The sequence below is a fragment of the Zalophus californianus genome, chromosome 4 (genome assembly GCF_009762305.2).
Source record: "Zalophus californianus isolate mZalCal1 chromosome 4, mZalCal1.pri.v2, whole genome shotgun sequence".
Classification (NCBI taxonomy): domain Eukaryota; kingdom Metazoa; phylum Chordata; class Mammalia; order Carnivora; family Otariidae; genus Zalophus; species Zalophus californianus.
This window is the reverse complement of record NC_045598.1, coordinates 53,784,231-53,796,540: the sequence shown is the minus strand read 5'-3', so window position 1 is coordinate 53,796,540 and position 12,310 is coordinate 53,784,231. Positions and strand designations below refer to the sequence as shown.

Here is a 12,310-nt window from a genome sequence, read left to right as displayed (position 1 = left end):
GCTCTGTAGCTGAGAGGGTCCAGAAACAATGCTACCCACGTAATTTCTCTCCTCATGTTCATGTTTTCCTTTATATCCTTGAGCATGTGGAGCATTGTAATGTCATCCTTGCCTGCTACTTTTATTATTCCTGTCATTTCTGGATCTGTTTCTATTGACGGATTTTTTTTTTCCTCCTGGCTAGGGGTTACATTTTCTGTTCCTTCACATGTGTAGTATTTTTTTACTAGATGCCAGACATTGTGAATATTACATTTTTGGGTGTTGAATTGTATTGTTTTGCTTTAAAGAATGTTGGACTTTGTTCTGACAGGCAGTTAAGTTACTTAGGCACCAGTTTGAACCTTTTTTCTTTCAAGTTTTTTTGCGGAGAGAGTAGCCTTGACTCTAGGGCTAATTTGGCCCCACTTTTAGAATGTGGCTATTATGGGGTTTCTACTGTCATTGATATTCACCAATCTGCCTGATAGAAACTTAATTATTCCTGGTCCTATGTAACTTTAGAGAATTGTTCTCTTCCTAGTGTTTCTTGCCCAACTTAGTGTTTCTTACCCAACATCATGGGCAGATTGGTAATCAGTCAAGGGGACCCCAGTACTAATTCTGTGAACTCCCTGCTTCTATACTCTGCCCCACAAATTCAAGCCTCCTTACACTCTCTGAACTCCTATCTCTGTTTCCTTGATCCAGCAATGTCACTGGGCTCCACTTGAGTTTCCCAGCCCTGTGCCAGGTTCTGGAAATTGCCTCTAGTCCAGAAAGACTAATTCAGGACTCACTTTGTTTCCTTTCCTTAGGAATCACAGATCTGTTCGGCTTTTGTCCCATATCTGGAAGTAGATGTTTCTTACATTTTATCAAATTCTCTAGTTGTTTACGACAGAAGAGTAATCCCAGACTGTATTATTCCCAAAAATGGCCAGAAGCCATTTCTGTTGACTTTATAATTAACTTCTGAAAATATAATATATTCAAATCATTCAAAACTTTATTTTCTTTAAAGAAAGCAGTGAAATGGGGTGGTGACTTGATGGAATGTGTGATCTGTGTCTTAAATGGGAGTTATTACACAGCATGTTATCAACTGAGAAGAAAACTTGATAATGCAAGAAAGAGAGGGGATAATTGCAAGCGCCAAGTCCTTGAGTAAACTACAGGGGATGGACTCAAAACACATGAGAAAGTGTTCGCTTTAGATTGGAGCACAGAGAACTCAACCATGATTAAAGAAGAGAAGGAAACCGTGTGGGCACTGATATGAGCAGGCTAGTAGGTTTAGGTGAGAAAGCAATTATAAGAGAACCTCTCCCCTGCTCCTGTTTTCCTGCTGAAAATCAAAATCAAGGTCATCAGGGAGTGTCTCTGGCTCTCTCTCAGGGAAGCCAGCAGCCAGGTTGTAGTGTTCCCTATAGAGAAATCCACATGATAAGCAAATGAAGGAGACCTCCAGTCCCAGCCAGGGAGGAACTAAGGCCTTCCATCCAATGGCCCATGAGGAACTTGGAAGCCCGGAAACAGATTCTCCTGAAATTAAGCCTTGAAATAACTGCAGTTCTAGCTGACATCTTCACTGCAACCTTGTGAAAGACCTCGAGGCACATGTCCCCAGCTAAGCTGCACCTGGATTCCTGACCCACATGGCCTGTGAGATGATAAATGATTGTTGTTTTAAGCCACTAAACTTGAGGTAGCTTATTATACAGCACAGATAACCAAGGCAGGTATTGGTACCTGGAAATGGGATGCTGCCATACAAATACACCTAAAAATGTGGGAGTGGCTTTAGAACCAGGTGGCTTTAGAACCAGAGGCTGGAACAATTTGGAGAAGCATGCTAAAGAAGGCCTAAATTGCCTTGAATAGACTCGAGTGGAAATGTGGAGTTTGAGGATACCGTCAGTGAGGGCACAAGAGGAAGTGAGGAACGTGGACTGGAAACTGGAGGAAAGAGAATCTTATGTAGAGGCAGAAAGCTAAGTCGCACATAGTGTGTGCCTCCTGAACTGGGCGATCTGCTGCAGGAAATTGCCAGGCAGGTGTTTGAAGGTGGCCTCTTGGTTTCTTCTTACCACAAGAGGAGAGATACACATTAAGCAAAGGGCTGTTAAACAAAAGAAACCAAGAGTTGAGAGCTGCGAGATGCCTAGCCGCTCGAGATGGCGAAGATGTCACCACTAGAAAATGGCTTCCAAGCAAAGATCAAAGAGAAGGTAGAGGAGGGCTTATCTCTAAGAGATCTTCAGGCTTTCATCTAATGGGGTGAACCCCAGTGAGATTCACAGAAGGCTGTGTGTTCTTGTGAGAGAACACGGTAGCAGAAACACTACTAGCTCAGACTGAAAGGGTACAAAATGAAACGAAGCCATTGGATTCCCAAACTGTGCTGACAGGAGGCATGCTGAGGAACACTCCCCCCCACCCCCCATTGCAGAGATGTGCAGCCCTTCAGGAAAAAGAAACTCAGAAGGCAGAGCCAAGAAACACAGAGAATTATTCCTGAGGTTGAGGTAATAGAGGGAATAAGCCTAAGGTTAAGAGGAAGGGGAGATGGTCAGAGAGTGGGATCCTTGAAACTGAAATTACAGACAGAGCATGCCTACCAGTAATGGCAAGGTCTGGAGTAGGTCCACGAGAATGGGAGAACTAGATGGGGTGAAGAAACAAGAATAGGGAAAGTAAAGCCTTCAAGAAATTGAAGATCATCTATATGGACATGGAAATCACCAAGAATGCTGATGGGGGAATAGTAAAGAGAAAAAGTAAAGCAGGGGTTAACAGTTACAGAAGTCCAAACCCCTTGGATGACCCTTACTTACTCATCCATCTCCACTTCTCACCATTCCCCAGCTTTATAACCCAAGCAGGCTTACCTTTTCATGTCCTCAAATGTTCAGATGTGACTGTGGGACCTTGCAAATGCTCCTCACTCTACCTGGTTCCTCCTGTGTCCCCTCGTAATCCAGACAGATACTTCTGCTGCCTGTCTGTATATGTTTTCACAAGTCCCTGTGTTTATTTCACCAAAGTGTTTTCAAACTTTGTTATGCCCCTCGTCTTCACTGTTAGCTCCAGGAGGGCAAGGGCTGTGTCTGAGCTGTTCAACATGGTTGCCCACCCTCAGCTCAGTAGCTGGTGTGCACAGTAGACATCTTATAATGGAAGAAAAGGATTTCTCTTCCAGGTCAAAGATAAAGCAGTTATAAATAGCACATTTCTATGGTAGCTCTCCTTTTGGATTCTCTACAAACATTAATATCTGAGCTCAAACAATGTTTTCCCTTACAGGACATATTTATAGGGCTTTAAATCCCTTATAAACATTAGGTTTTAGTTCCTTTAAAAAACATACTTATTTACACATGGAAGCATTTGAAAGATTTCTCAAGAATTCTCTAATGTCTGGAGAAGGGGATATTGATTTAAAAATTCTTCTTACAGTAACCACCTTTATGGATTTTCCCTCCCATGGAGGTCTTGTTCATTATATTGACCATCTCTTCCTCCTAATATGAAATTTCTTATTTAAATTATTTGGAGACATAGTGCCCAAAGATGCACACAACAGAATTCAGGACAGAAACAGCATGTAACAATGGGTAAAATGGACATATTAACCAAATTGTATAAAGGAGAGAACAATTAATGTGGTGGGGGGGAGAAAAAAACCCCACAATGTTTCTCAAATTGCATGCAATTATGATAAGTTTTCCTGTGCTGATATTTTTAAAAACCTGAGTTCAAAATAAAGGCAGGTCAGGGAGCCTGGGTGGCTCAGTCAGTTAAGATTTCCTCTCAGGTCATGATCTCAGGGTCGTGAGATGGTGCCCTGAGTCGGGCTCCATGCTGGGCATGGAGCCTCCTTAAGATTCTCTCTCCCTGGGGCCCCTAGGTGGCTCAGCCATTAAGCGTCTGCCTTTGGCACAGGTCATGATCCCAGGGTTCTGGGATCGAGCCCCGCATCGGGCTCCCTGCTTGGCGGGAAGCCTGCTTTTCCCTCTCCCGCTCCCCCTGCTTGTGTTCCCTCTCTCCTGTTTCTCTCTCTGTCAAATAAATAAATAAAATATTTTTAAAAAAAAGATTCTCTCTCTCCCTCTTCCTCTGTACCTCCCCCACCTTCTCTCTCTCCCTCTCTAAAAATAATAATAATAATAATAATAATAATAATAAAATAAAAGCAGGTCAAAAGAATCTGCTAAATTCATCATATGAGCAAGTTAAAAATCTAGTTAATGTATCATTATTTTCTCATTTTTCTGGGTCTGACAATTTAGATGAACAGACCAGTGGCTACTTGGCCGAGTAAAGTGAAGTGAAAATTCTCAGCTATAGGTAAGTTACTACGCAATTTTGTAATGTTCTGACATATTCATGTGTGTCTTTTTCTGAAAATGCATACCTCAAGACATAACTATAACCTATACATAATAAAATTTAAATCCTTACACATAGCCACAGTGCTTTAACCCCAAGCACACTGCCCTAGCTTCCTGATAATGTTTGAAATTATCTTGAATAGGCACCCAGAGAATTTCTGATCACCATCCAAAATATTTAGGTCTTCGTAGGAATGTGCTACATTGCAAAGGAATTCTTTTGTCTGAGCTAAAATCTATTTTGCTCAATAAAGCAGGAAATTTTCTACTCCAAACTTCAAATATATCTCCATCCAAAAGAGCGCTTCCTTTCTTTCCTCATTACTTACAGTTGAAGTGAGCCTCCTTCATCTTGAGATGAACCTTCCATCTATGCTCTTTTCCTGGAACTTGCTTATTTACATATTCACTCTCAGTCATAGATCTTGAATGGGTCCCCTCCCACCCTATCTTCAACCTTTCTCCCCTTGCTGGGTCATGAACTACAGACTAGAAATAAGCTCATTCTTTCCTGTCCTTTAAATGTCCACCCTTGGCTGTGCTTTACCAATTATTACTCCAACCTTCCCACTTTACAACCTGTTACGTTGTGGGCCTCTAGAGATCTATAGCTCAGTCATTTCTGTTGTGAACATGTATCAAGGTTTCCTGGCTGCCCAGCATTTGTCTGGAAAATCTAACATTTCGTACAGCTCAAACAGTGGCGGCTAGGAGCACGTTCTCACCAGATAGTCCCATTCTGGACCTTGGCCCTAAAGAGAATTGCACAAAGAAGCAGGGGCTAGTAGGGGCTTCCAGAGTCATCTAGAATTCAGCGGCACTAGACCCCACCTAAGGCTTCCACAGCAATCTTGTGCTCCCACGGTTTCATGTTCCTACCCAACATACAACAGTAACCACTAAAACTGAAGCCATGTGCATATCTGCCCCAACCACTAGCCTCTGATGCCTCCAAGACAGAGATCATAACTCTTCTTTTTTTAACATCTTTAAGTTTCTTTTTTAAAATTATTTTAATTTACAAGGATGTACTACATGCTGGCTAATTGAATTTAAATTAAAAAATAAATTATTTTAATTTAAAATATGATTGTTTTAAATATATAATTAATATAATTATTTTACTTAAAATTTACATAACATAAAATTTACCATTTTGAGCATACAGTCCAGTGACAGTAGTATATTCACACTGTCGGGTAATCATCACCACCATCCAGCTTCAGAACTCTTCTCACCTTCCCAAACTGAAACTCTGCACATTACCCCCACCCTTAGTCCCCGGTAACCACCATTCTACTTCCTATCTTGACTCATGTTTATATGGACAGTTTCTAGCACATCACCCCTCAATGGTATGATCTCAAAAACTATAGAACTGAAAGAAATTAGTCCCTTTCTCCTTAAGCATCACAGAAAAGAATTAGAAAAAAATTTTAAAGAACTAAAATTCACATAGAAATGATATGTAATATCACTGGAGTTTTTAGAAAACTTGAATGATGTCTTAGCTGGAATTATAAGTGTATGGCTATGTAAAACCACCATCTTGGCTCTCTAGCCAGCACAAATAAATATTGAGCACTTATATTTTTAAGCTAATAAAATGAGCAAAGATGAGAAAAAAAATCTACCTGAAAAAGAAATGTATAATAAGTTTTTCCCCTCACTCAAATATCTAAGACGCCTGAACTGAGTTCATCCTTCTTTCAGAATATATGCCCATCCATAACTGCAGTGGCTTGCTACCTTAATCAACAGGAGGAGCAAAGAGGAAACCTAATAGAGATGAATATTGCATGAAAAATGTATAAAACTGGGGCGCCTGGGTGGCTCAGTCGTTAAACGTCTGCCTTCGGCTCAGGTCATGATCCCAGGGTCCTGGGATCAAGTCCCGCATCGGGCTCCCTGCTCGGCAGGAAGCCTGCTTCTCCCTCTCCCACTCCCCCTGCTTGTGTTCCCTCTCTCGCTGTGTCTCTGTCAAATAAACAAATAAAAATCTTTAAAAAAAAGTATATATAAAACTGCCTTCTAGAAATGTACATACATACAAAAGGAAATATAAAGAGAGGAGAGCTTTCATAATCCACTTCTGTATACGAAAGCTCTTGCATTAAAAAAAAATTGTGTTGTAGAAATTTCCAAATTAATTTATTTGGTACTTACAGAATATATAAAAGGTGGACCTTAAGGTCATAAGTATTGAAAGGAGTCTTAAATAATGTCTCCATATAACAGATGAATAATTTCAAGTCCTCTTTCATCCAGCACTGTATGTTCCAGTTTGCACCTGAATTAAAAATAAACTACATTAAATCTGAAAAACATTCTGAACAACTCAGTGAAAGAGAAGAACTAAATTAAATTTACCAGTATTCTGATACAATTTCCATTACCTATTCTAAGAGAAAAAAACCAGCTCTAATCAGTGGTATGTATCTGCCCAAGTCACCTAGCTCCTGAGGCCCCCCGTTTCCTTTTAGGTAAAATAAGACAGTTAAATTCTCAAACTTTTTCTTTTTTTAAATCTTGAACTACTTAAGTAGGACAAAAAGACCTCAAAAGTCACCTAGCTCAGTTCATGCTTGCTTTCCAGGAGAAAAGAAAATATTCAATATCAAGGTACCAGCAAATGTGGAGCAGTATTTATGTGTCTGCTTTAGCAATAAAAGCACAGTGATTCACATGTGAACTATGATTCATGTCTTAAATTCTTGTTATTGTAATATTATAGTCCCCAAATACAACTGATGCAAGTATACTTCACCGTGCACTGAAAAACTCACCTGGTAATAAATTATTGGTGATTTGTAATTTAAAAAGCAAGAATAGCAAAAACTAGAAATAATGGCTAACCTAAAACAGTGCTAACATATTTCCCCAAACCTGAAGGATTTCTAGCTGGTAGGCATTTTACAACACTGTTGAGCCCTTATGAAGTAAACAGCATGCCTGGTAGAATAATCAGTTGAAATCCTCAGTAACCATCATTTAACCTACTAATTTTAGTTAAACTCACTAAGAAGTGACTAGTTATGCAAGCTTTATTTATGTGTAAAATTTAAATCTACAGCATCATAATCACTCCTCTTGAAAACTGAAGAAAGTACTAACATTTTTTGATCGTTTCAAAGCTCATCACAAAGGCCCTGACTTATTAAATTCATCCTTGGTATATTTAATAATCACCAAATGGCTAAGTTCCCCTACAAATGAAAAAAAAATGCCTCATTTAATATTAAATGAATTGTATTAATTAATGGCCATAGAATCATTTGGAGACACTAGGAGTTATTACTACTAACTTGTTTTAAAACTCTCATTTTATTGTATATTTATGCTTTATTCTTATTCCTAAGCTGATTTCAATAAACTGGAATGTTTCTTCCATCTAATCAGTGATACTCAACCAGGGGCAACTTGGCCCTCAGGGGCATCTGACAGTGTTCAGAGATATGTTTTGGGGAAGGAGCTACTGGTAGCTAAGAGGCAGAAGCCAGGGATGTTGCTAAATATCCTACAATGCACAGAAAGGCCCCCCATAACCAAGAATTGTCTGGCCCAAAATGTTAATAATGTTGAGAGTGAGAAATTCTGATTAACCCTTTATAGGAGTGCTATACTTATGTGTGTCTCTGTTTTCATATTGTAGGTCTCTTTGTATTGCTGAATCAATTGATTTTCAGCTTTTCCAGAAGGCTTGGAAACAATTTTTTGGTTTTGATTTCCAAATGCAGAATTACTAACTACCCTAGCCACATTCAGTATGCATTATACTTAAACAACAAAATACCCCTTGATTTAAAATATATAATCAACTACAGAGAGATTCCTCACTTGGACAAATATTATTCATAAGTGTTTTAAAACTTAATTCAACAGTTGAATATTTTTTAAAGATTTTATTTATTTATTAGAGACAGACAGACAGACAGACAGAGAACACGAGCCGGGGTGGGGGAAAGGCAGAGGGAGACGGAGAAGCAGACTCCGCAACTGAGCAGGGAGCCCAACAAGGGGCTCAGTCCCAGGACCCTGAGATCATGACTTGAGCCGAAGGCAAACGCTTAACCTACTGAGCCACCCAGGCACACCCAACAGTTGAATATTTTGAATATTTTATCTACTCAACAAAATGAGGTGTGCTTTTTCTATTTTAAAGCAAATTTAGAAGATTACAAGAAACGGATTTATAGGTAAAAAGAGTTCCCTCATTGCATTTTTATAAGATATAAAATAATTTGGGGCTCATTAGTTTGGTCACATGATGAATCATAATTTTATTACTAATACAAAATGATGATAATGTATTAAGAATCCCATCCATATTACATCTATTTCATACAGGTTTCAGAGAATGAAAACATTTTGTTTAAAACAGTTAATAGGTAATGCTTGGAACATCAATATACTTACCTATTTGTTGAAAAACTAAAGAATTCACTGTTGAAACAAATGCCTTCCCTTCAATGTTGTCTGCATGTACAGAACAGTTTTTATCTTCCTTGCTCCAAAAGCAACAGTGGAAAGTTGTTTTGGAAGATAAGTTAGAAAAGTAGGTAGTACTCGAATTCAATTTAGCTTCAACAACTGCCTCATAATGTTCACTCAAATTGGAAGTATTCTTTGAGATTCCGGTTGGCAAGAGGAAGTCATAGGTTGTATTTGTTGGCATGCAAGACAGCTTAAATCTCCAGGGAGTGATTGGATATGCCAAGTTAAATGCAGTTGTCAAATAAATAAATTCTGTTAGGATATTAAAAAGACACACAGAAAAACAATCATTTTGACTAAGACATAAATAGGAAGTATCTAAGATTAAACCAGGTAGTGCTCAATTATTCAAATTTCTACTTGTTCAGTCTGTGCCTGATGCAGAGCTCTGTGCTTCCATTATACAATGGAAGGTACATTAATTTACTGAGATAACTTCATCCATTAGCACCTCTTTTTGGAAATTCATGCTTCATTTTCCTGATTAATCTAGCCTTCTATATTTATATTTTAATGAAAAAATTATAGCTAAATATTTCAATTGCTTTTTCTAAAAAAATTATTCTAATGAACTTCCAGTATAAGCAGGAAATATCTGGATGTGCAATTATATAAGCAAATATTAAAGTGCTGTTTTAATATTTCTCAAAGAAAATAATACCAAAATGTTAGCACTACAAGTGTTTTTAGAAAGGGTTTTTCTTCGGTATCAGGACAGCTGGATAATCTCTTGAATCTACCCATGATCCTCAGATATATGACACGTCTAAGACATGGCTTTAATGCACTCTCCAAGAATCAATGTACAATGACAGGAATATTCCATTGCTGATTAAAGACAATTCTCACTTTTTCTACATATAAAAATTAAGAATAATTATATAATCTCATACCCAAAAAATTCTCAAAAGTGGTACTTGTTTTTTTAATAAGTAATTGTTTGAGAATTAAATAATAATTAATTCTCATTAATTCTTTCTTTTACAAGCTACTCATACAATTCAACAGTCCTGTTGCCTCACATACAAACCAAAGCAGAATTCGGAGAATTTTGCATGGATTTTCATGGAATGAGAATTCTGAAGAATTAGGGTAAATGTAAAAATGTAAGAAAATAGCAATTGTTAAAAAATCAATTCACAAAAAATGTTTTAAATCATAAAGCTAATATATATGAAAATATCTAAACAATATATAGGTAATGACTGTTAAAGTTTGATTTCTAAACTTCTCCATAAAAACAAACTAACATAAAAATGTATCAGATGCAAAAATTAAAGCAAACATCACTAACATGACTAATACTCCGCCCACACTGATAACAATTAGGTATCATAATATCACCAAAAGTGACTCCTCATTACAATTGTGTTCCTTTGGACTTCATCTTTCTAACATACATTTCTGAAACTAGCACATGTCAATAAAAATAGGCCATTTCTTTGATTTTACAAAACTATGAATATTTGTTGGTGTTAATTAAAAGCACATTTTCTAGCTGCACATGGAATATTCATTTGGCTGAACTGAAATGAGCCTAAAATCCTCAAAGAAGTATTTGAAATGTAAAATGTAATAATTAATGTCATAGACATAGCAACTATTGAATCAGTTTAATTAAAAGATAGTTCTATTTTGCATGCTTTTGCAAACAATATTTCTTTCCCTCCAGATGAACCCTAAACAGCCAGGAGTCCAGAATTTTATCTGAAGGCATATGTTATCATGGTAACAGCATCCCAAGAACTCTTCTGATTCACAAAACTTCATCAAACAACAAACCTTTCAGAAAGTCAATGTGAAACACATTGAGTGGAGCCTAATAAAAATTAGAAAATATAAGAGAGAATGAGTATGTTGTTACTTTTTGATAGTCCCTTGTGGCATCGTTTTTGACTCTGTTAATAGTGGAGTTATGCTGGGTATTTTCTGTAAATATATAGATGGCTACAAGGAGAATGAACAGTATGCACAAGGAAGACTTGTAGAGAAACTCGTAAGAGCACCTTCAGATTGGATTAGCCAAGGAGATGCTTAGAACACACAGGTAGACAGCTGGATAATCTCCCAATATGGTTGCCAGATAAAATGGGTTTTGTTAAAAATAGCCTGACTTTAGGTTTTTTTTAAGATTGTATTTATTCACTTGATAGAGAGAGAGAGCACAAGCTGGGCAAGATGCAGGCAGAGGGAGAAGGAGAAGCAGGCTCCTTGCTCAGCGAGGAGTCTGATGCGGGGCTCGATCCCAGGACCCTGGGATCATGACCTGAGCTGAAGGCAGACGCTTAACCAACTGAAGCCACCCAGGCGCCCCTAGCCTGACTTTAATTTTAAAATACTTGGAACACAGCCTAAGTTAGATGATTTGAGGTTTTTGTGTTTTTTTTTAAATCAAAATATCTCTACAATGCAGTAAGAAACAAGTGAGAATAGTATGCTCAATAGTCATTGGTGGGGTACCTGGGTGGCTCAGTTGCTTAAGTGTCTGCCTTCCACTCAAGTCATGATCCAGGCCCTGGGATGGAGCCAGGCCTCGGTCTCTCTGCTCAGCGGGGAGTCTGCTTCTCCCTCACCCTCTGGCCCTCCCCCTCCCCCACTCATGCTCTTTCTCTATCTCAAATAAATACATAAAATCTTTTTAAAAAAGTCATTGGCAATGGGTGACTAATTTCAAACAGAAGCATGCTATGGTGCACAGTAGTTAAAATCACGAAATTAGAAAATCATCTGTAAGCTTTCTCTTGAGGATATTCCTGCAGTGGGTAGGAGGAAGACTAGTATACATTCAATTCTTCTTCTGGTGGTATTCAAGATGGAAATTTTCAATGTAAACGTCATCCCTTGATAATATCCTCTTATAACATTACACTTGTCATTGTCTACTGCAGTTAAAATGTGGAATAGCATTTAAAATGGCATCTCCCTCCCATTTGAGAATAAATCCATTATTTTGTGTCATAGTGATATATTTTACATACCACCACCACGTAAACTGCTCCTTGATACAGAGAATTAGTTTTGACTATCATCTGATATATATACATTTATAATTTAATAATGCTACATTTACTAAATTAAAATTAAAACATTCAAGTGTCACCATATCTTGTTTCTACGCATGTATAAGGGTGTTAGTGTACATAAATAAACTTTCTGTACTGTAAAAGAAAACAAAGTTAAGTAGCAAGCAACGGGCAGGAAGAAAAAATCTGCAAAACATAATAAATTGTTAGGGGCTTGTGATGATTAAGGTTATGTGTCACTTGTCCAGGTCCATGGGGTGCTCAGTCATTTGGTCAAACAGTAGTTTGGGTGTGTCTGTGAGGATGCTCTGGATGAACTTAACATTTGAATCAGTAAAATGAGAAAAGCAGATTGCCCTCCCTAACATGGATGGGCCTTATCGATCAATTGGAGACCTGGATAGAACAAAAAGGCTAAGT

The 12,310-nt window shown here is 37.9% G+C and overlaps 1 protein-coding gene across 6 annotated transcripts in view; it reads right to left on the bottom strand.

Annotated features, from left to right (window-relative positions):
- The window catches only part of LEPR (leptin receptor), an 86,169-nt gene that overhangs the window by 54,349 nt on the left and 19,510 nt on the right, over positions 1-12,310 (bottom strand). For all 6 annotated transcript variants that reach the window (XM_027579386.2, XM_027579351.2, XM_027579376.2 and 3 more), the window contains 2 exons: positions 8,790-9,119; positions 6,540-6,663 (listed from right to left, as the gene is read on the bottom strand). In XM_027579386.2, the coding sequence (XP_027435187.1) occupies positions 6,540-6,663; positions 8,790-9,119 (454 nt within the window). The remainder of the gene's footprint in view (positions 1-6,539; positions 6,664-8,789; positions 9,120-12,310) is intronic.